The 24,885-nt window shown below is 44.1% G+C and overlaps 1 protein-coding gene across 1 annotated transcript; it reads left to right on the plus strand.

Moving 5' to 3' along the window:
• The first annotated feature begins 1,368 nt into the window (after positions 1–1,368).
• Positions 1,369–5,583, plus strand: BTG1 (BTG anti-proliferation factor 1). The gene is made up of 2 exons (XM_084810292.1): positions 1,369–1,779; positions 4,258–5,583. Exons 1-2 carry the CDS (start codon positions 1,632–1,634, stop codon positions 4,620–4,622), a joined length of 513 nt encoding a protein of 170 aa, XP_084666418.1. The 5' UTR covers positions 1,369–1,631; the 3' UTR covers positions 4,623–5,583.
• Positions 5,584–24,885: the final 19,302 nt, after the last annotated feature.

The following is a 24,885-nucleotide window of genomic DNA, read 5'->3' on the forward strand; positions in this document are numbered from 1 at the left end:
AAGGGACTGGCAGCCAGCGCAGCTGGGAAAGTACTGGCATAATATGACCTCATTGGCTAGTCCTCATTAACAATATCGCTGCCCTGTTTTGGGCTAGCTGAAGTTTCCAGACCGTTTGCAAAGGCAGCCCCATATATATAACTCATTGCAGTAATCCAGACGAGAGGTTATCAGAGAATGTTGGTAGAGTGTCTGTTCTGGGGTGATTTTTGAGATGCAATGCGAATGGGAGGATGTGTTGTGTGGCTTCACAATGAGATTTGTGGGGGCTGAATAAATATGAGAATATTATCAACATTCCCTAACATTCGCATCCCCAGACCTTTTATCACTGTCACCAGGATACTTTCCATTTTGTTATTTTTGTGGTGCAGCAACAGTGAATTGGTTAAGACGCTAGCTGTGAAAGAACAATTTTGATGGGATCCAGTTTGTTTCCCCCTCTGTTGCGAGAAAGCGCATTTGAGTCCAGCACTGTACAAACAAAAGGACATATATGATGTCTCTTTAGCTGGTTTGGAGAAAATAATAAAAACATAGTTGGATCCGTGTATTGAAGAACTACTCTGGGAACACCGCAGTGTTGATGTTATGGGATACAAATGATGTAAATAAATAACTCTTGCTCTCCATCCGCCCCGTGACGGCTCCGGAATGCATTGCACTTGTTTTGATGGTGTAGCGCTATAGATCGTTTTGAACCGATTCCAGAAGACGGAGTGATCGGCGCCAGATGATAAGATCGTTAACATGCGGCAGAGAGAACCCTGCCCTTTCCCAGCCCTTTCGCCCCGGGGCGTTATCACATCGGGATTGGTGGCGGCGTAGCAAAAAACGGCTGGATTTTGAGCGACGGCTTGGAGGGAGGAAATTACGATCTCGCAGGATCGACGAGGGCCCAGCCGCGACTGCCTTTGCCTCAGAGCAGCCCGCGTTCTCCGCCTGCTCCCAACGCGCCCCCCCCGCGCCCCTTCTTTCAGTTTCTGAGAATCCTTTCGTCGCTGCAATGCACTGTATTAAACACGGGCACGGATCATTTGGACGCCTGTGATAGCTGAACTCGAGCTGGCGGGCAAGTTTGCGCCGCCGCCTCGGACGTCTCTCCCGATGCCAGGCGCTCCATTCTCAAGCTGCTGCGGCGGCGACGGCGGCGGCGGCGGCTATTTTTTCAGCCCCGCGCAGTCGCTCGCTCAGTTCTGTTTGTTTACAATCAGATGACATCACTCCTCCCCGCGCCCCTCCGCTCCAAATGCGACGTCACAATGGTGCGATCCCCGGATTGGCTGCGGCGGGTTCTCGGCCCCTCTCGGGCGCCATTGCTGCTCGGCCGCGGTTATAAAAGGGCGCGCACGCACAGTCGCTTCCTTCGTGCCTCGTAGAGGGAGATGATCGAAGTGTCTGGCTGCGCGGCCGCCGCTGGCAGCTACGTCAGAGGGAGGCGGCTGAGCAGGAGGAGTCGGGGGGCCTCTTAAGTCCAGTCCTCGCTCGATCCCTCCCTTGTTTCCCCAGACCCCTCCTGTTCTCTCTCTCTCTCTCTCCCTCCCTCCCCGTCCGCGCCGTGCCGTGCCGTGCCGTGCCGTGCCCTCCCACTCAACCACCGGAGCTGGCTGCCCCTCGCCCCCGCCGCCTCCATGCATCCTGCCCTTTACACCCGGGCCAACATGATACGCGAGATCGCCGCGGCCGTGGGCTTCATCGCCAAGTTCCTGCGCACCAAGGGGCTGATGAACGAGCGGCAGCTGCAAACGTTCAGCCAGAGCCTGCAGGAGCTGCTGGCAGGTGAGGGGCGGGTGGGGGAGGGGAAACAAAATTGGGCGCGGGGGGGGGCAGAAGAGTTCTTCAGGTCTTCCCCCCCCATCCGTCTCTCTATCGCGAGCTCCTTCACTCGTTCTTCCTTCCCCCGATCCCCGCTTTTGCCTTGTGTTTACATGCGAAACACAGATACTCTTGTGTTTTTATTGCGCTGGGCGGGAGGGATGACCGGGGGGGGGGCTGTAATTGGGAGCGCTAATAAACGTCAGGGCGCGCGCTGTATTTTGGACAAGACCAGAAAGCCACTTTCTCTCTTTTTTCTCTTTACTCTCTTTCGCCTCCCCACACACCAATCTATGAAATTAACGATATTGCAGCGCCCGATCCTATAATAATCGCGGCAGTGCGCCCTTTCGATCCCTCGATCTTCACTGCCCCATATTGCGGGTGTGCGTGCTTTCGGTGAGGGGAATTCTTACTCAGATGTTGAGCTCCGTGCCTGGAAAGTCCCTTCGCTGCCTCCAGTTCCTCTTTTCCTTCTCAGTGTTTGTACTCAAGATCATCACGTCATGCAGATTAGCAACCCGCGCACACACAAATACGCCAACCGCACTTTTAGGCAGTTATGGAAATAAAGGAGGGGAAACAGTTTTTCCCCCCACCCCCAGCAACGCCTTTTTATTTCCTGTGGTGGCCCTAATCGACTTTAATGATCGTGGGAGTGGCTTGATTTTGTTTGTTAGCTATTGGGCTAATTAATAGGGGGTGAGAGCAGTTTTGGATGGTTGCCTAAACTCTTTAAGGTTTGTGTACCCTGCTCATCTGTATCCTATGCTTTGGGGCAGACACAAATAGCCATAAGCCATCTGCTCTCTCGCTCTCATATATCCGGTGTTGGAACTGGATCCTCCTTTGGAGGGACCCGTTGAAAGTGGTAAACTGTTTTGTGCCTGGGGCTGGTTCTGTTGGCTTGTTGTGTGCAGGCATCCCCCAGTTTCCACCCAAAGGGGTGCTGTATCCTTAATCTTTCTCCACTGCTCCTTTAGCACTTGGCAGGGAAGAGCAGTTTATCATTTCTTTTTCCTCTTAGTTTCTGGGGGAAGGGATTGCTGTATACACGTCAGCGCAGCATAAAGGGTGACAGTGGCATTTTTCGTAGTCTGGCTCAGCGACTAGCAAGTCATCTCACGGGGAGGGCGTTTAGGCTACAGTCCTAGGCACACTTAACCTGGGAGTAAGCCCCACTGAACACAGAGGAAGTCATTCCTGAGTAAACGCGTCTAGAATTGTGCTGTTGGTGTTCCTTTCTCTTCCCCCATGCCTTGAATTGTAGCGGTGTCCCTTTTCTTGTTTTGCGGGCAGCAGCTACAGTAATGTAGTGCTGTGCTAATAATTCATGCTTCTACTTGTCCCTCAACACACCATAGAGCTGCCCTTCATTTTCTTTTCGCTTTGTTGTGTGGTTTCTCTTCATTGTAGTAAGGCAAAGAAATGTCACTGTTGTGTGTGAGGAGGTTGTAGTAATTCAGTGTGTGTTCTAAGACTGTCTAATGTGTTCACTGAAGTGCAAACACCAAAATAACAGTCAAACGCCATACTACTGACTTGGCCATTACTGTACCACATACTTTAATTTGAAAAAATAAAAGATGGATGAGCTCCATAAGATTGTGTTTTGAAACACTATTAAAAATAGGTTCTATAGAAAGAAACGGAGCCTCTAAAACCAAATCAGCTCCTTATTGATGTCCTGAAATATCAGCCACATGCATTCAGGTATCAAATCCATCTTATTTTTCCCTGGAAAATATCCTAAGATCAGTTCTGTAAATATTTTTTATTAGTGTTAGAAGGTTTCAGTTAAATATTTGGCTCTAATAGAGCAGGATGCCTGTGCAAATGTAAAGGCAAATGTCTTCTTCCTGAGAATGATCACCTAGGCCATACAGGTAAACATAGGAATGGATCCATGCAATTTGAGCAAAATATTAAGATTGAAAATGTGATTATTATTTCGTTAAGATCTATTTTCAAAAATCTGTGTCACCCACCTGGGTTTGTGCTTTTACCTGTCAATAATGGAAGATGCAAAGAAAGTAAACAAGTTCTTTAAAAAGCATGCAAAACACACCTTCCCTCAAAGGTTAGAAATCCAGAATTTTTGAGAATTTGTTGCTAAACATAGCTGGTGTGGTCCTCTCTTTGTTTAGTAGTGCAGAGAGAGTACATGAAGATATCTTACACTACAAAATACGCATAAGTGTCTCTTCGGTACATCAAAACGTATATGGAAGTAGATTTCCTGCTTCTACTTTTAGATGCATGTATTGTTTTCCAGGCCAGCAAGTAGTAAGCATTTTAGATTATGCTTCTGTATTATGCCCTCTGCCCCTGTTCTTCTGTTCTAACTGGATTATGTATTATTCAAGCATAAGAAAATGATCGCACACATTGGTTATGTAGAGGACTAAGTATGATCGTTTTTGCTTTTTGTTTGTTCTGTAGAACACTATAAACACCACTGGTTCCCTGAAAAGCCATGCAAAGGATCAGGCTACCGTTGTATCCGGATCAACCATAAAATGGACCCCCTGATCGGACAGGCAGCGCAGCGGATTGGACTCAGCGGTCAGGAACTGTTCCGGCTTCTTCCAAGTGAACTTACTCTCTGGGTCGACCCTTACGAGGTATCCTATCGCATTGGAGAGGATGGCTCAATCTGTGTGCTGTACGAAGCCACACCAGCAGGAGCTAGCCAAAGTAGCACCAGCATGCAAATGGTAGACAGCAGAATAAGCTGTAAGGAAGAACTCCTCTTGGGCAGAACCAGTCCCTCTAAGAGCTACAATATGATGACTGTATCAGGTTAAGATAGAGCCTATGGATGGATCATCTTATAATGGATGGATAAATTTGGTTTTTCTTTGGGTGGGCTCCTCTGGGGATGGATTATGGAATTTAAACCATGTCACAGCTGTGAAGACCTGGCACAACATAGAGTGGTAAAGCTGATTTTATAGTGGCAGTGCCATAGTTTCGACAGTACCTTTCAGTGATTTTAATAGCCTGTGAGTAAAGATGATCACTTTATTTCCTAAGGTGTGAAGTTGTCCGAGGAAGGCTGCAGCTCTCTCCCAGATGTCTTGCTTAATTTTCTTTTTTTTTCAAAAAGCACCAACTCTTTCAGCCTAAATCTATAGCTATAAAATTGTCCTCTGCAGTAAATCTTGCAGAGTAGATTTGCACTATACATTTTTAAAAAATTGTTACCGTTTTTGGCAGCTCAGTAACAAGACTTGTTATGAACATGATAGTACTGGAAATTTTATCTGACAAGACTTTTACCTAGCACTTAACGATATGTATAAACTGTACATAAGTCACACTTAGTGGGCATGAACTAGGGAAAAATGGTCAGATCTGTGTTGCATATTGGCCTTCAAGGTAGCAAGTGAGTAGGATCTGCAGTGCCAACAGGCTTGAGAGAGACCATATAAAGACACTGTCTGAACTGTGGTGTGTTTTACCAACCAGCTATCTGTACATTTGCTAGCTTGTAGTTTTCTAAGACTGAGTAAACCTCTTATTTTTAGAAAGTGGAGGTCTGGTTTGTAATTTCCTTGTACTTAATTGGGTAAAAGTCTTTTCCACAAACCACCATCTATTTTGTGAACTTTGTTAGTCATCTTTTTTTGGGGGTAAATTATGAACTGGTGTAAATTTGTACAGTTCATGTATATTGATTGTGGCAAAGTTGTACAGATTTCTATATTTTGGATGAGAAACTTTTCTTCTCTCTATAATAAATTGTTTCCTATCTTGGCATTTTAATTTAATCTCTTGTCGTGCTTGCATAGGATCAGTTAAAATATTTTTTTTAGTCCCAGTGGACTTAAATGTATTGTAAAGGATAAGTGGTGAAAGGGATAAGCATGGAGCACTGATGCAGGGGAAAGCCTGATAATAGTTACGGATGAAGAGCATTTGGGTATAAATGTTTGAGGAGCCCAGACCACACATTCATATATCACTTTAATACCTTTTTAAAAAAATTGGCCATAATGTGGAAATAATACAAGGGTCCAGTAATACCTAAATATGTGGAAAATAAGCAGAAGTGACATCCAACAAACAAGAGCTGTGAATAAATCCAGAGGATTAATGTTTATATGGTTTCCTGATGAACGAGGATCTAGCAAACTTAAAGTGGCTTATCTAATCCATCATTTAAAACACAAGAAAATCTTTTAAAACATCTCATTTCTGACCTCTGACGGATGCCCTGCTCAAGTGGCATTTACTAGGACCAATGTTAAACAACCCTTAGGAGCAGGTTAACCACTCAGCAAAAAGGCTTGATTGCCTTTCACTTTTCTTCAAATGCAAGATTCTCTTAAGAGTTCAGTAAGATGAGATTCAGCAAAAAGGTATGTATGTTTTTCCTTCCCCATGTAAGGAGGTGTTCTGATGAAACCAAGGCAGTCTTCTTAGGCACACTTACTTGGAGGCAAGCAGGATTTCTTTCAAGTAAATATGCATAGGATTGGGCTGAAAGTTTGAATGTATGGATTTACAACTACCTTGCAAACAGTGTTTGCATTCTGCAAACGTCAGCATGTTCCTGGCTGCCACTGCAAATAGCCTCCCCCCAACCCAAGGTGGCTCAACACATGAACGTCCCACAGGTCTGCGTTGGGGCCCTATGTGTGGTTTGACTCACTGCTGAAGTGCTTAGGAAGACCCGCATTGCATGTCTTGCCCATTACATATCAAATGCTCCGCTCTCAGCCTCTATTAGTAATCTTGGGCTGCCTGTGTACCAGATTATAGCTTTCTGTCTTTTAGAAGTACCCTTACAATGTTGACACTTCTGTCAGTGGTGGAGGTCCAAGGCTGTTTACGTTACCAGATGCAGCTTGGATTCTGCAAACATAGATACGTTCCTGACTTGGTGGAATTCCTCTCTCTTCCTGCCCCTGGCTCCGGAAAATCAAAGGCTGACTGAGGTGTGAGCAAGGATCAGAACTCCCACAGCCCATGGGTCTGTCCTGGTTTGCTTTGTCCTGGAGTTCTTGCCTTGAAAGATGAACTTCATATCATCTGTTTCAAGGGATAGATTTCTAGTAATCAGGATTTCTTGGACTAAGTGTGCACCCAATTTCAGCAGTTTCTATGTTTTGAGGAAGTACTTTAATTATTTTTAGACACTGAGGCTTAAAAAATATAGAATTGGTGGAGAACCAGTGGCCCTCCACATAATGAACTACATCCCCCATCAACTCCAGCCAGCCTGGTCAGGGATAATGGGAGCTGTAGTCCACAATCTGGAGGGCCGTAGATTCCCCAACCCCTGTTCTATAGAGATGATACTATACTGGCTCAGGGATATTGTTCACCTAAGCACTGCATGCATGCCAATTCTACAAGGTCCATTGGAAAGCAAGTTCCTAAGCACTTACTGAAGAAACTAGTTAAAATTTCTGACACAAGCATTCAAGGGTCTTATTTCTATGATCTCACATAGAAGTTATTTTCCATTAGTGTAAAATAAAATGCCTACACAACTCAGTCACTTCCAGTAGTGTAATGCTCCATATAAAGCTGTAGCACAGATCTTAAAAAGCAGGTAAGAGTAATTAAGGCTGCAATCTTATGAACGTTTAGACAGAAAAATGACCTACACTTCCCAGCATTCCCCAGCCAGTATGGTGTGACCTTTTTCTGGCTGGGGAATGCTGGGAACTGTATGACTTTTTTCTGTCTAAATATGCATGGGGTTGTGCCTCAAGAAGTTTTCTTAAAATTTCATCACACAAAGGACATGCTAAGATTGGGCTGGAGGTTTATTTTGAACATTTTGTATAGCAAAATTAACAGACAACCGTCCCAAACTTAGGCCTTTTAGCCTTCGTAGGTCCAACCTTGGTTTACTTCCCTTTTTTGTGGATGTCAGTACTACCTTAAGAAAAACATATTTTAATCCCCCAGGGTTTTTTTTTTTTTTTGACATGTTGCATTACCTTGTTTGGAAATACAGTTTTTCATTTGTATGGATTTTGGTCACCTAGCAGGGCAGCTGCACACTTGGACGACAGCTGCTTCGAGTAAACAGAGTTTGCACCTTCAGCAAGCTAATGCCAGCAATAAAATGTAAAGGTTCGTTTATTTGAAGCAGTTGACAGGCAGCAACATTGTGGTTGTACTTAGCAGAAACGATCACCTGTTTAGGAAAAAAAGTAATTGAAAGTACATTAACGCTGGTTTCCTGTGACTGAGCTACTGGTTTGTTTGCAGCTTCCTTTTTCACACACAAAAGACCTGCAGATGTAGTTTTGCTTGATCTAGTATGCTCATGTTCGTTCTCTTTAACCAAGCATTAGAACCTGTAACACAGTGTTGTCTTCAAGATGTCACTGCTGGCAGCCATGGAAGCAATATAAGTCTCTGCTTTGTCAGGTTGTCTGCTCTCACGGCTGCTACACCTGCAGCAGGAAGCTTCTGTCTGGTGAATTTGGAGTAAGCGCTGTGCTATATATGGGTGGCTAACATTTTTAATCCTTTTATGGCTGGGGTGACTTCATCCATGCCCCTTCCCAATGAAGTGGTTTTCTACATTTCTTGAAGAGCTGATCTTAACCCCTTTGTCACGTAACTTGTGTCATGCTTCTTCTCTACTGCCGATCAAGTTTGAACGTACGACTTCCAGCATTTTAAAATGCAGTAACATTAGGGCATTAAAAATCAGCTTTGAGACAGTTTTCAGTGGGAATACGTAGTGAAGATTTGCACAGAATCAAGTGGCTAGGAGCTACGAAGAAGGCAAATGCTATCATACTGGATGGTGGTGACTCTATTATTAAACCATATTTGGATTGAACATTGGCAAAGTAGCAACTTTTAATTGACAAAGTTATTTGCTGTCTTAAATTGATTATTGTCGGAAAAACTCTTGAGAGGTAGCTGGCTATTATTCCCATCTTAGAGATGGAGAACTGATGCTGACCCAGCTGGCTGCCAAAGACCACCCTGCAAATTCAGAGACAGAGCAAGACAGAGCATGAAAGGAACTTGCCACCAGCATTAGCTACTGGATCCTTGTTGCTTCAAATACTGATGAGACAATTCCCTTGTATAGCACATAGGACTGTCATCCAATGTAAAGAAATTGTAACAAATGCAATGGAATACTCTTTAGTCTAATTGATTATGTGTGTATAAATGTTCACATGGATGTGTATAAATGTTCATATGAACACAACAGTTCTAGGGTGGGTGCAGAACGTCAGGCCCAGGGGCTGCATCTGGCCTCATGGTGGTCCCAATCTGGTCCTCTGGCATTCCCCACATGTTCACACCCCCTTTCCCCAGACCACTAATCATTTTGTGGTTTCTTGGCTTGTATGCACTTTTCCTCCCATTCGAATGCCTCTCCTAAGAGTTAGGGTACAATCCTATGCATGTTTAGACAGAAAAAAGTCCTACAAGTGGGGCATGCTGGGAGTTGTAGGACTTTTTTCTGTCTACACATGCATAGGATTGTGCCCTTACTGTCAATAAGAGCTCTAAACTAAAATATGCTGTTATTTCTTGTATTTTGGTCTTGTCCCTTTTACTTTCAGCCCTGCCCACCCCAGGAATGTGGCCCCCAAGAGCTTCTCCAAAACAGAATTTGGCCTCGGGGCTGAAAGAGGTTCTGAAACCCTGTTCAGGGGGGCAGGGGAATATACTGAGCTGGTTCACACTACATGACTGCCCATTGTGGGTTAATATACCCAAGGGGGCTGTTGCGTCGTGCCAGGTACCCGGCTTTCCATGGGTTGTTGTGTTGTGCAAACTCAGGCGGCAGGTTTCCTCAATTTTCAAACAAGCCGTGGGTTACTTGAGGGTTGTTGCGACATGGTGCAAGGCATGATGCAACAGCCCCCATGGTAAATTAACCCAGGTTGTCCGAAGCGGGTCTCTGTGTTTAGTGATGTACAAGTGCGGTGGTGGCATCTCCCCCCACCTTGCTGCTTTCTTGATTGACTTCAGATTCAGTTTAAATGTTCTTGGTGGAAAAAGCACATTTTCCTATTATGCTGCTTTTGAGGTCGTTACTGCTGTAACTGGCCACAAATGGAGCAGATGTGTATTTTGCTCCATCCTTGGAACTGCGTAGGCTGCTTAAACATAAGCGACAACAACTTTTTAAAAAAGTCTTAGTCTTTTGATCTGTATTTCTGTTTTAAATGTGGAGACTATTCCTTAAAGCGTAGGATGTCTACTCCAGCCAACATTTTCTGTCCAAAAACTGGACCTATTTCATTGTAAGCATTTTAGGGTTGCAATGGGCATTTATAGTGGTGTAGATGGTAGAATGTTTGACACTGTCTTGCCATGTTTCTAAGATTACAGAACATGCCTGGTGGACAAATCATGACCCCCTTGTAATTTCCATTGTGAAGCAAGAAGTGGCATTTTTCAGCCAAATGTGTAAGACTTCAGTAATGTGTTATCTTTGCTCATTTAACTCATGAGCACAGGTAATTGCCAGAAAGCAGTTGGTTTCGGCAAGAATTCTGTATGTTTGGATGTGTAATAAATCTGCCAGCTGACACTTCCAGGCTGCTGAGGTAACTAAGAGGCCTGGTGTTTCAAACCCCAAATGCTCAAAACCATGAGTCATCTCTAAACAAGAGTTGGGCTTGGAAAACACATTTTAAAAGCAAAATAAATTGTGTTGGTTTCTTTTACACAATATGTTTGTTCTAGTTTGTCAGGCTTTGAAATATACTCTGCGCTTCTTTTTAATCAACCTCATATTCTTAGGATTCTAGTGAAAGTCATACTTTAAATCTTAATGTTTTTTAATACTCTGCCTTTTGTCTAGAGTGGTTTCCCCCTCTTTTTTCTTTAAGGCCAAACCTGGCTTGCAAGACATCTCAGAATCGGGTTGTATCTCTCATAATAACCTTGGGTAGAGAAAGGTAGTTGAAGTATGTTAAAGAATCAGTAGCCTGCAGTAAATGATTGGGAACTCACCTGAAAGTATGGAGTAGATATCTTGATTTAATATTTGTGAAAACACGTTGAGGGGTGGGTGGTTGTTATCCTGGATGAATTAATCCTGAATAAGCAGTTCCCATTTTTATAAATAGCTTCTAGGTAGGTTAAATGTTCTTTTGTGTATTGTTTCTAATATCTCTGTTGTCACCGTGTAGTGACAACTAGTTGTGTGAATTGACCTTTTTGTATGCTGCAACAACTGTAAATCGAGCCGTTTTACCAGGACTGCAGCCTACAGTTGTTTGCTTGCTTTGTAAGGCTTTTGTTCAGTCATGCTGCAGTACATAGTTGCAGGCTATTTGGTGTGTAAAATGTGGGATTTAATGAACTGGCCATGCTATAAAAGTGGTTTTCTAGCTATAAGCATGAATGACCCTACAAGACTGGAAGAGTTTATAACCACAAATTAATATGAACTCTGTGAAGGAACTAGATTTCCTGACAGATAATCACAATTCTACTCCCATGAATGTTATATTAAAAACTAAAACCAAGATGATAGCTCAAGACTTCAGTGGAATAAAACATGTACTGGGTTCTAGACTCGAGTGTTCCTTTTACAGTGCTTTTGAAAGTATAACCACATTTCCAGTGTGAGTGTCTCACATAGGATGCTTGGGGGGCTGGGGGAGAGAGAGAAAGAGAGTTAAAAGCACTTAAGTATACAGTTAAGAGTAGCCACTTTTCTAGTTTGCAACAACAGATTGTAGGTTTGAATAGATGGGCCAAAACTAATGTGTTTTTATTTTATTTATTTATACTACTTTTATATCACTTAATAATATACTAAAATCTAAGCAGTTCACAATACATATATAAAATATTATAAAACCATTGTAAAAACAGTATAAGAAAAATATAAAATAATAATTAAAAACATTACAACAAAGACAATAATAAAACAGAACTGTATCATAATCCATTACAAGCCAGGCAAAGCCCATGTAAATAAATATGTCTTCAAGAAGTGTTTAAAGCTTACCAGTTTCTGCCGCTTGAAGAACGTGTCCCAGAGGATGGGTGCCACTACCAAGAAGGCCCACTTACGTGCTGTTAATCTGGCAACACTATTGGTTGTGGAATGGCCAATAAGGCCTCAAAAGATCTCAGGGGTCGACTGGGTGTATACAGGGGGAGGCAGTCAGCTAGGTATTCTGGTCCTGATTTGTTTAGGGCTTCGTATGGCAACAACAAAACCTTAAACATGACTCAGTAGCTAATAGGCAGCCAGTGCAGTTCTTTTAACTCGAGTGTAATATGGGTATAGCTAGGTGCTCCACTGAGCATCCTAGGTGCTGCATTCTGCACTATCTGCAGCTTCCGAACCAGGTGCAAGGGCAGCTCCGCATAGAGCGCATTACAGTAGTCTGATCATGAATTTACTAACGTTTTGGGGCTTATGGCCAAGGCTGTTTTTGTTACACCTGCATTCCAGAGGGGTACAGAGTGTCTGAAAAACAGGATGTTAATTCAGTAGCTTTTAAATATGGTAAACAAAAATGGATTTAAACCATAATTTGAAAATAGAATGGCCACAACCCAAACTGTTTACATAGGAGCCATAAAGGTAGGGAGTCTTGCACACAATGGGGCTGTCTTTGCCAATGAGATAAGATACTGTTCAGTGTTAAAAGTGGCTTGCTTTGTTGGCTATGGAAATAGAGAGCATGCTCCACCTGCAGAGATATAAACTGTTCCACTGCGCCAGACCGCTGAGCAGACAGACCAGCAACCTTTATGGATGCTCAGGGCATGTAATAATAAAAGTTCGGCACAGAGTGCTCATAGAAAAAAGCTCAATGGCCTTTGGCTAATGCTCATGACTTGTAAACAGATTTTGCTTCCAATGTTACCTGTTTGCATCCTGAAAGCTCTTGTGGGGAAATGGCCAGAAAATAGACACAAGTGCACATCCTGACAACGAGCTGTTCAGGTGTGTATTTTAGTCTGGCTGCCAGATGCTTGTGCTTGTGGCTGAGGACCAGTCTACCTCCAGGGGAAAGTGACGCCAGCCGCTAGCATGTCCATTGGTTTTATGCAATTGCTTCTGCATTAAATGTGCAGAGGATCATAGCCTTCCACAACCGATGCTCTAATCTTAGCAGTGACACTCTCAGATGTCACTCAGACACTCTCACATCAGTTTGTTTGGATGCCATGTATACTTTTGAATGGTTTTACTGTGTCTTCTCGACATAGTCTGAGAACTGTCTGAGGCCTGCCATATTGCTAGCAAAAGTAAGTCAATAACACATGTCTGACTTGCCATATGACTGGATAAAGATTAGAACAGCAGTGTTGAAGCTCAGGCCCGTGGGCCAATTCTGGCCTGCTTGGGGTCCCAATCCGACCCTCCAGGATTCCCCAGAGGGCTACCCCCTCCCCTTTTACCTGATCACTTGGTGGTTTCTGGGCTTTTGCACATTTCCCCCTTATTCTAAAATTCTAAAATGCCTCTCCTAAGGCTTCGTCATTGGCAATAAGACCTTTAAGCTAAAATATGCTGGTATTTTTGGCGCTGCCCTGTTTTGCCTTTGGCCCTGCCCCAGGGCTGGCCCTACCATTAGGCAGAGTGAGGCAGTCAGGTGGCACACGCTGGGAGGCAGATGCAAGGTGTTGGAGGAGAGAGCAATGGGCAATACAGCCTGCTCTGCAGCCCATAAGTTAGCCTACTGCCTTCAGGTGTGGAGGAAGATGCTGCTGCATTGCCAGTGTTGAAGAATGATTCAACTGCTAGTCCATTTAGCTATTGTACATGGAATGGGAGGGGGCACCATCTTGTCCTTTGCCTCAGGCAACACAACTTCTTGAGCTGGCCCTGCCCTGCCCCATTTTTCCTTCCACCCCACCCACCACCACAATGCGGCCCCTGAGAGCTTTCCCCAACTTGAATTTGGTTCTCTGGCTGAAAGATGTTCAACACCCGTGGATTAGAGTATCCACACAACAATAAATTCTGTTTTTAAGGGAGAAGATAAATGACCAGTCTTTGTCTCCAGTAGCTCCTTGGGTTCTAGTTAATGTTGACTTTAAAAAAAATCTTGGAAAGCAGTTGTCCTCTTCCTGCTGCAGCCTGAATGTTAAGTCAGGACAATGCATGTATGACACAGCCTTCCCCAATCTGTTGCCCTCCAGATGTTTTGGCTAAACTCCCATCAGCCCCAGCCAGCATGGTCAATGGTCATGGACGGAAGTTGTAGTCCAAAACATCTGGATGATACCAGGTTAGGAAAAGCCGCCCACACTAACTCTTAATGCTCTGATTTTTGACTTTGCGTAATCAAGGAGAATCATAGAATCATAGAATAGTAGGGTTGGAAGGGGCCTACAAGGCCATCGAGTCCAACCGCCTGCTCAATGCAGGAATCCCAAGTCAGAGCATCCCTGACAGATGGCTGTTCAGCCTCGTCTTGAACGCCTCCAGTGTGGGAGAGCCCACCACCTCCCTAGGTAATTGGTTCCATTGCCGTATTGCTCTTACAGTCAGGAAGTTTTTCCTGATGTTCAGCCGGAATCTGGCTTCCTGTAACTTTAGCCCATTATTCCGTGTCCTGCACTCTGGGCTGATCGAGAAGAGATCCTGGCCTTCCTGTCTGTGACAACCTTTCAAGCACTTGAAGAGTGCTATCATATCTCCCCTCAGTCTTCTCTTCTCAAGGCAAGACATGCCCAGTTCTTTCAGTCTGTCTTCATAGGGCTTTGTTTCCAGTCCCCTCATCATCTTCATTGCCCTCCTCTGAACCCTCTCCAGTTTGTCTGCATCCTTCTTAAAGTGTGGTGCCCAGAACTAGACACAGTACTCCAGATGAGGCCTAACCAGTGCTGAGTAGAGGGGAACTAGTACTTCCCGGGATTTGGAAGCGATGCTTCTATGAATGCAGCCCAAAATAGCATTGGCCTTTTTTGCAGCCACATCACATTGTTGGCTCATAATCAGCTTGTGATCGGCAACAATTCCAAGATCCTTCTCGCTTGTAGTGTTGCTGAGCCACGTATCCCCCATCTTGTAAGTGTGCACTTGGTTTCTTTTTCCTAGGTGCAGAACTTGGCATTTATCCCTATTAAATGTCATTCTGTTGTTTTCTGCCCAGCGCTCCAGTCTATCAAGATCACTTTGAATTTTGTTTCTGTCTTCCAAAGTATTAGCTATCCCGCCCAATTTTGTGTCATCTGCAAATTTGATCAGCATTCCCTGCACCTCCTCCTCCAAGTCATTAATAAAAATGTTGAAGAGCACTGGGCCCAGGACTGAGCCCTGCGGCCGGTACCCCACTCGTTACCTCTCCCAGTTTGAGAAGGTCCCATTGATAAGCAATGGGATGTTTGGGACAGTGTATCCACTGTCATGTACAACTCTCACAAGCAGAGCATCCCTTGCTAAGGTTTGAATGAGTATTTAGTGTCCTAACAAGTAAACAGCAGTGTATTTTATTAAAGTTGAGTTTTACCAGCAGTGCAAGCTTGGGACATTGTGTGTGTTTGTGCCCAGTGAAAGAGAGTTCTGTCTTCTAGTAATCATCCACTTGACCTCTAGTCCCTCAGCTTGTTTTGGTACCCTTTTACAGGTGTTTGCTTTTCTGTTTGGGTTATGGCCTTTCTTAACATTTTCCCCCTCTTAAATGCCAGCATTTGACCTGTAGACTCAGTTTGTTTTGAAGTTCCTTCAAGGCAGGCTAAAATCTGGATTGCTTTATTTTTGTGTTCCTCTGCTTTTATTTTTATATTATCAAATCACTACTTCTATAGGATACTTACTATGTGCCATGATTTACACCCATCGAGTTCATCCTAGGAGGCAGGTGACTGTTCGTTCCAGTCTGCAAAATGTCCACAAAGGTGAATGTGTTTCAGTGTGAATTTCTGGCTGAACTGAGATTTTGAGCCCAGATCCATTTCTAATGCTCTGTTCACTGACACTGAAGCACTTTTATTATGATCCTCCACAGTTATATTTGGCAATAAGACTGACTTATTTGTGCATTTTTTTAATGCTTAGTTTGGATTTGACTGGTTTGACTCAGGTAATCAGCATGTTTCTTTGTTAAAATACTTTTATTCCATTTTCCCATCCATTACAGAGAGCCTGAGGTAGCCAACCATGAACCAGTAATAAAATACATCAAGATCAGAATTCAAAACAATAAAGCCAAGCAATAAAAGCAACCCAACGAATAAAAAAAGCAGTTGTCATCTTGCTCAAGTGTGTGCTGGAGTAGCGGTATTTTAAACAGGTGTCTGAAGATGGACAGGAAAGTGGGAACAGCTATCCTTGGATAGAGTTCCAAAGCTTGATGCCATCACCAAAAAGGCCCTGCCATGCATATCCACCTATCACACCTCAGTCGATACAGGGTCACAGAGCAGGAAGTCAACTGAAGACTGGGGAGTGGGTATGGAGGCCTTCCTTAAGGCTTAAGATATTGTGACCCCAATTTTAAAAGCCCATTTAAGACTTTAAATGTCTTAAATTTAATTTAAGAAATTTGGAAGAGGTAAAGATGACATAATATTGGAGTAATATTGAAATTGTTTTAGTATGAAAGTATGATTTTATGGTTTTATTGGTACTTGTTTTATTAATATCATAAGCCACTCTGTGGTCCTTTTGGAGGATTAGAATATATAATTATTATAAGGGGGAAAATGGGCCCTAGCTGTGCATGTTAATGAATTAAATTCATTTTCTTTTGCATCTGCTGGTGTGATCTTGTCACTGTGGACAAGTTTAAACCAGGTTGACCAAAAAAACTCAGCCCAGATTTAAAAAAGTATAATTATCCCTAAAGTCTACTGATTTTCAGTGAAGCCTGCTTCCAAATAAGGTCTTGATTACACAACCATTGGGTGTATAGCAGACACTTGAAAAAAATGTACAAGCCTGCTCTTGACCCGTGACCGTATGCATTTCCTGCCACGCACAGGCACACACTGTTGCAAATGTCTCGTTCTGGTTGCTGATTGATGCCCAACCATGAAACCTGCATATAGCGGCAGGTATGCATGCCTGCCTGATTGCAGATGGGAGCTTGTGAGCACAGGATTTTACATTTAGGGTGGCCTGTGTGCCCTACTGTACAGAGGACAGTCCTCTATTTGAAGGGCTGTTCAGTCTTGAGTCCAGATGAAAAGGTAAAAGAACCATAAGAAGGGAAGGAGAGCAGGGGGGACACAGCTCACCTGGTCATATTCTTCCCCACTTTGGTGAGATGGATTGTGTTCCTATTTAAATTATAGTAATAATTTCTAAATGTGCATCTGTACATATACATGAGCATATGCAAATGTTATGCAAACCTATGTTTTCGGGGGGGGGGGAATTTACCATGCTGGTTCTGACTTTACAACTCTAACAGAGTAGGGCCTGGATCCCTTAGGGGCTGCCTCCTCCTGCAAGGACTCCTCTGTGTTCCCTGTGTGGTGAGTGTCCACTAGGAGCAGGGCTTTCTCTGTAGCAGTGCCAATCTTAAGGAATGCTCCCTCCAGGAAAGCCCGCCTGGTCCCAACATGGATTGCCTTTAGGAGCCAGGCAAAAATCTGACTTTTCAAAATGGCCTCATTGGCATTAGCAGATTTTTATATTTCCTGTGTTTCTGCCTCTGCAATAGGGCTTATTCCTCTTTTCAATTGATTACAGCTGTTTTATTTATTTATTACATTTATATTCTACCTTTTTTCCATCGTGGATCTCAAGGTGGCTACATAGGCTTCCCAGGTGGTCCCCCCTCCAAGTACTGACCAGACCCATTTCTGCTTAGCTAGAACAAGGTGGCTGCCTCATGTGCCTTCAGCCCAAGCCTTGGGCCCCTTGCCCGTGGCCCTTTTCCCCCTATTCATCTGATTATTCTGTTTTGCTGCTGTCTGTCCTTCAGTTTATTTCTTTGCAGTTTGACGTTTGTTGTTCTAATGATTTATTGTAATCTGCCTGGAGTTCCTGAATATGGAGCAGGATAGAGGGCCATATCTAAGGTGGGCACTGAGCCATTGCCCCCAAAGAGGAAATGTACCATCAAAAAAGGAGGACACGTATTTGCATCTGCTAATTTAGACAAATATATGAAAATTTAGGAAGAATTGCTATAATTTAAATAGAAATGCAATACATCTGACCAGAGTGGGGAAGACTGTGACCAGGTGACCTATGTGCCTTCCCATTCAGCTGTTGCCCAGGTGATATCTGTTGCTGGGCAAGTTCAAGGCCACTGCGATCCCTCTCCTCTTATGGTTCTTTATCTATAAACAGTCTAGACAGCATCGTCTGAAAAATAGGACACATGGCCACCCTATATCATTCTGACTAAATCTGGGGTCTCCAATGTGGTGCCTGCAGACACCTTTCTTAGTGCCAGCCAGACTGCCTGCTCCATCCCATCTGCTTATTATTTTATTTCTTAAGATTTTTTAACATTAACTGGGAGGTGGGCATGCTGCAAAGCAAAGTGCTGGCCCCCAGCGCCATCTTTATTTGGGTTCAAAAGGGTGGTTTTGTGTTTTTGAGCTCAGCCTCCACTTCTGCCTTCTACTTAGGTTCTTGGGCAAGTTATTTTTCTGTCCCACCAGTTTGCCTTCTAGAAAATGAGTGGTTTGTGACCAGCCATTCCCGCTATGGCAGCCATTTTATGAAAGGGCAAGCCCCCATGGCAGCCATTTTGTGAGAGTGCCCATGACACCCTCAAAATTCCAAATGTGCCCACCAACCCAAAATGGTTAGGGACCTCTGGACTAAATAACTGAGAATGTAAAGGCACAATTCACTGTACTGATACTTCCGTTCGTTCCAATGCTAGCTCAGTCAAGCCCCAAATGTACCTGGCCTTTGCAGCACTTTACAGTCCAAGTAGCCATGCATAGGGATGTACGAAACCACTTACCTGTTTCGTAAGTGGCATCCACGGTGGGGGGGGGAAGGTGCTCCGTCCCTCCCCCTGAAATCCTCCCTGGCTGGCTCTGCTCCGTGGCGACTCCATGGAGCTGCTGGCCGGGTGCATCCGCAGCCGGGCATCCGGCTGAGGCAGGTCTGTGGCTGCAAATGGCAGCCGGCGTAGCGGCTGCCATTTGCGTTCGTTCGCTGAGCTGTGATAGGCTACATAAATATTTACGTAGCCTATCACAGCAAAAGCGGGGATGCAAACGGCGGCCGCTACGCCATTTGCGTCCCTGTCTTTTGCCATGATAGGCTACGTAAATAAATACGTAGCCTATCATGGCAAAAGAAAAGACAGGGATGCAAATGGTGTAGCGGCCGCCATTTGCGTTCCTGCCTTTTTCCGTGATAGGCAACATAAGTATTTACGTAGCCTATCATGGCCTCCGCAGGGATGCAAATGGTGTCCCTGCGTTAGCTGTGATAGGCTACGTAAATACTTACGTAGCCTATCACAGCCATTCGAAGGAAGGCGAATGGCAGCAGCAGACGCGGCCGCCATTCACGGAGCACCGGATGGCCAACACCAGGTAGGCTCCGTTCCGGGCCCATTTTGCGGGGTGGCAGGGGGGATTGCTTCGTTCCGCCATGGATTCCAGGGAGCCGAATTCACTGGAATTCGGCCTCCCTGGAATCCATGGCGGAATTCTCCAACATCCCTAGCCATGCACCATCCATTGAAATGACTGTGATTCATCCAAGAGGGTACAACTTGGTGGTGCAAGCTTGGAGTGTCTCTAATGTTGGGCAAATGAATCACAAACAGTGCTGGCAGAAGGTGCGTGACTTGGAGCCAGGCAGCATCCTGGCTCTTGGGTGCTTTTGAGGTTCACACATGCCTGACCTGGAAATTGTGGGAAGAGAGGGGTGGTTGATAGGAGAGAGTCAGTGCCGCTGTTCCTGTACTGTGGTCTCTAACAATTCTGTTACTACACCATGGCTACTATTGTCATGAAAATATCCTCTTGGTATATAGATAAATGCTCACAACTTTCTTCTAAAGTCTTCTGTGTAGATAAACTTTCTTCTAAAATTTATCCACACAGGTCTTTCAGGTTTATTTTAGAAGCCTTGTTGGTTTTCGTAATAAGTTCATGAAATGTCTTGTTGCTTAGACACTATATATATATATATAATTAAAGGCAACGGTCTTCCCAGGTGTTAATTGGTGCCTGGAATTTAATAGGTGTTAATGAAAACAAATGTTTATGAAAGTCTGACTGGAATCTGCTCTCTCACATAATTAACTGTCACTTTTTGGTAATGCACCTATTTCCTCTGTTCCTTTCAGAGGGACTTAAAAAAAAATTCTAATGAGAAGGGTGGAAAGTGCATTTTATGTCTTGGAGAAATAAAAAGCAGCACTGGCTCTGATGAAATTTCCATAAAGATTTTCAAAATAAAACCGAACATACACAGCCTATGAAAATGTTTGTTGATAAAAAGTAAAAAACCAATTGCATAACATAGCTCAAATTTATGTTGTCACAATCATGACTTCTTACCACAGCCCCACCCTCATACTTGCTCCTTTCTGTTCAATCTTGCCCTTTGCTCTTATCTCCCCTTTTTTCTTGGGATGGATTCAGATGTGTAATGTAGCATGACAGTCGTCCTGCAAAGCTGACCCCTTCCTCAAATAAGTGTTCTGTAATTTGGGGCCGGCCTAAAACAACAGGCAGGACAGACAGCTGTGTGTGGCATCAGAATTCAAGAGGCACAGAATTATTCTGGGAAATCAAGGAGGAAACACAGCACCTTCTCCCTTGCCCTAGAACTGCCTTCCCCAACCTGATGCCCTCCAGATGTGTTGGATTACAGTACCCATAATCCATAGCCAGCATGCCCCTACTGGTTGGGGATGATAGGTATTGCAGTCCAACACATCTGGAGGGCACCATGGGCATCTCTATACCAGCCTAAAATCCTGCATTTAAAACGGGGCTTTCTGCTTCCGTTTTAAATGCAGGATCACGACTCCCTTTTTCACCTGTTTCCTTTTCCCCCTCCTCCTCCCCCTCCTTCTCCCCGTATCTGAGTCTTCCATTATCTTTCATTGATCTAACTCCTCTTCTTGTTGCTTTTCCTCTTTTCACGGAGGAAACTCAAGAGGAACAAAAGCAGAATACAAGGGAATTACAACGGGATAATTGGATAGCTCATTATCTGCGATCTATTTAAAAACAGAACAAAGGGCATTTAGTGCAGGAGATGCCCTGGACGGTCACGGCGTCATGTGAAGAGCCCGCAAAGTTCCATGAAGGAGCAATCTCAATCACAGGATAAAAGCTCTGTGTGAAGAAAGCCTAGGTTAGGGAAGGCTGCCTTAGAACTTTAGGAAGCAAGGTTCCCCAGCTCCAGCCCCCGTCCTCTCCTTCCCTTCCCTTATGGAGCAGGAGAAGTGATGTGCAATTGAGTGTGGTGAAGTTGGGGGAAACCATGAGGAAGGAACAAACAACCCCCTCACTTCCATTCCAGAGTAATTCTGTATTCTTCTGTGAGACTGTTTTGCAGCAGTACACTCAATGGTCCTGATTTCCCATTCACTCTAATAACTAAGAAGTTTTTGCCTAGCCTTCAGGCAGCCATCCGAATGGGAAAATGCAGGCAGACTTAGTTCAGTGTACACAGGAGCCATGCAAATCGCATTCATAGAATTGGGGTTGGCATCAGCACTTGGCATCCTTGGGCAACCTCAGTGCCCTGGAAGGGCCCAACACTGAAGTCTGTCCTGCACTGCCCTTCACATTTTTCTTGTCCTGGTGTCCTGGGTTTAGCCAACATTTCAATCTCCCACAAAGCCACTTCAGAATTGTGGGACATTTAAATGGATGAGCAGCTGTCAGGTGCTGCTCAGAGCCCTGCTGCTGTTGCTCATGGTTAAGAGCATAAGAAGAGCCATGCTGGATCAGTCCATCTAGTCCAGCATTCTGTTCACACAGTGGCCAAGCAGCTGTCAACTGGGAACCCACAAGCAGGGCATGGTTGCCCACCACTGCCATCAGCTAGGCTCACCAAGTGCCATCGACTGAGGAGGGGCCCACCAAGGGTAACATGTCCAGCCTCCACCCCCAAGCTAGGAGCCAGCCCTGCATATATTAAATGTTTTCCCTACTGAGCTCTATTTTACTTCCCCTAAAATGATATCAGAGCACTAAAAGAGTACCTTTCCTTTCTTATCTATGCTCCACTGAATTACCATGCTCCATTACTGAATTTCCTTTTAAGTGGCAGATCTGAGCTGCTTCTCTTAGAGCTTCTTATCTGCCAATTAACTCCGCCATCAGTTAACGAGTCACTTCTAAGGAAGAGGGCTATGTCTTGGTGCCAAAGTCTCTATTTGCTAGCTGTTAACAGAGGTGAGCATTTATTTATTAAAAACCTGAGAGAGAGAAATGGAGGCAACATGCATGTTTTAAAAATGGAGCATTACTGCTTCCATCCAGATGGCTTAGGTAGCTATTCAGTTTAACACTTTCAGGAGAGAATAATGCTTAAGGGTGCCACAAGCTAATCACTAACATGAAATAGCCAGAGACAACCATTAGATTATTTACAACATACTTAAGAGTTCTGAATGATCGTGTCCATTGTGTACTCCATACCCTTGTTTTTGTAGAGGCAATACAATTGTTGTGAAGGGCACCTCTGCAAGTCTTACTGATGATATACAGTTGTGACAGTACTTATTAACATTGTTGAATTCACTGAAAAACAACAACAATTTTGATATAAATGTTGGGGTGTTTGCTGGAGCAGGATTAGGCCTTTGTCAGGTCCCTACCAACAATTCCATCAGCTCTGCTTGAGAGATCAGCTGCCTTGGCTCTCCCTCAACCATCACCTAGTGGCAACCATAACCATTACCATCCCATAATCATATCCATTACCATCAACCATAACCATTACCATCCCATCAGGTTACCTAAACTGTTTTCATCCCAGCTGGTCACTATAAGGATTTTAACATTAGGAATTGGTGCTTTAGGGTTGTTTTTCCCTCCTCCCCCTTTCCCTTTGTTTTTCATATCTTTTAGATTGTAAACCCAAGGACAGGGACTATTGTACTGCTGAAGTTTGTAAGCCACTCGGGGAAACTTTTTTGGCTAAAGAGCAAGGTAAAAAAAAATTCTATAAATAAGTAAGTAAGTAAGTAAGTAAGTCCCACTGCCATCTTATCTGCTGGTACACATATAAGGGCTGTAGTCTCCCATGCACACTAGTAATAATAGGAATTTTTAGTGTGATCTTCAGGCATAGATTTCATAAATGTTTGAAGCCAAAAGGTGCTGCCTGGAAATAACGTCGACTTTGACTATGGAAAGCATGTTGTACATTGTCAAAGGCATTGTCATTGTTATCATCAGCCATGTATATATGACATATGGGGGCAGGGGCATAGCTCAGTGGTAGAGAGTACCTGCTTTGTATTCCAGAAGGTCTCAGGTTTGAGCTCCGGCTTTTCCAGTTTTCCAGTTTTGGAAAAACAAAAACTCCTGCCTGAATCCTTGGAGAGCTGCTCCCCGTCTGTGTCAGCAATATTGGACTAGATGGACCAGTGGTCATACTCAGTATGAGTCAGCTCTCTATATTCCGGTCTCCTTCTCTGCATGTTAAGGGACAAAGTAGGGCAAGGAGGGCTTGGCAAGGAGTGGTCAAATGACGTCTTGAGAGTGGAAATCAAGTTCTGAGCTACACTCAAGGGGAAAATCAGACTAAAGTTCCACGTATGCACCTAGTTGCAGGCCTTAAGCTTACAAAGCGGGCCACCGGGGCAACTGTTTGCACAACAGGAAAAGGCAGCGGAGCTCTGTTAGTGCAGCAATTGCTTCCACTAACGGCATGTTGGATTTAGGCCATAATATCAGACACAAGGGCCCCCAAAATCTGGACGTGACATATCTAGCTTGTTGTTGTTGTTGCTGCTGCTGCATCACTATGAGAACTGCAACAACCCCGAAATTTCGGGTGTGAAAAACGTAGTGAGCGAGCTCTCAATGTATGTTTTAATATATCCTTGGTCCTTTGCATGGGTTGGTTCTCTGTCTAAGGAGGTGTGGTAGCAAACCCTGTCCACGTACTCTGTGTCTGGATTGAACAGGACTGCTGGAATATCTGCAGTTACCTGGGTGGAGATCCTGGGTGTTCCTGGGGAATAAGCCATAAACTGGAATAAGACTGAACATTTCCTGAAGCAAGTGCCTGTCAAAGCTATTTTCCATTAGAGGTGCCAAACAAATCAAAGGAGCTCCACTCCATTTCTGTTGCGGTTATCATACATATGATCTGCTTGACCTCTTGCTGGTCAGCTTTGGCTTTCGTATGCTTGTTTGCTCTGGTCTAAGCTGGACTTTCACAAGAACTGCTTGGGTTTGCCTCTTTTCTTTTCTTTTTCTTGCTTGGCGTTTAGGCTCTGTATCCGGTTTCAGTTACAGTTGCACAATAACTGAGCTTCAAGCTTGTTTATGAACTAGGGAGAACTGTTTGTTACATTTCCTTCACATGCCATTGTTGCTGTTGGAGAGCACCCTCCCCTTCCTGTCTTCTTGAATGCTGAGATCTGAGGCAACTTCTCCTTTTTTCTGCCTCTTCTCAGATTAACCCATTTCCCATGATACTTCGAAATGTTTTATTGCTTGAAACAATGTGCGGGCATTAAACAAAGAGGAAGTCAACAGATAACAGATTAAGGTGGTTCAGTAAACATACTTGTGCTGTTTTTTTCCATTTGTTTTGTTTTTAATACATTGAATTTAAAGCTTTCCTCTTATTGCTGCTGTTCTCACTTGGGGATGGGAACTTTTTAAGATGAATAGTGACAGAAAATGAATTTGCATGAGAAAAAATGCTAGAACACATCCTGGCATTGTCAACCTCTAGGCTATTTTGCCTCCAAGAATAATCTGTGGCAACATCTCTCTTGTTAAGGATTTAAAGGGCTGCCATATTGCATTGCACTGTTGACCAATCTAGTCCACTGCTATGAATCTTGTCTGTTGGCAGTTCTTTAGGTTCTTGGGGAAAGGCCTTCCTCAGCCTTTCCCACATAATAGCAACCCACATAAAAAAGGACTTCAGCACACGAGCTGAAGAACTGCTTAATCGATTATTGCTTAAACAATCATTGCTTAACAATTCATTTTAAAATGGCATGCTCAGAACTGTCC

This window comes from Heloderma suspectum, chromosome 7, assembly GCF_057233095.1.
Source record: "Heloderma suspectum isolate Gila_16-S chromosome 7, 16-S_ref, whole genome shotgun sequence".
In the NCBI taxonomy this organism is placed as follows: domain Eukaryota; kingdom Metazoa; phylum Chordata; class Lepidosauria; order Squamata; family Helodermatidae; genus Heloderma; species Heloderma suspectum.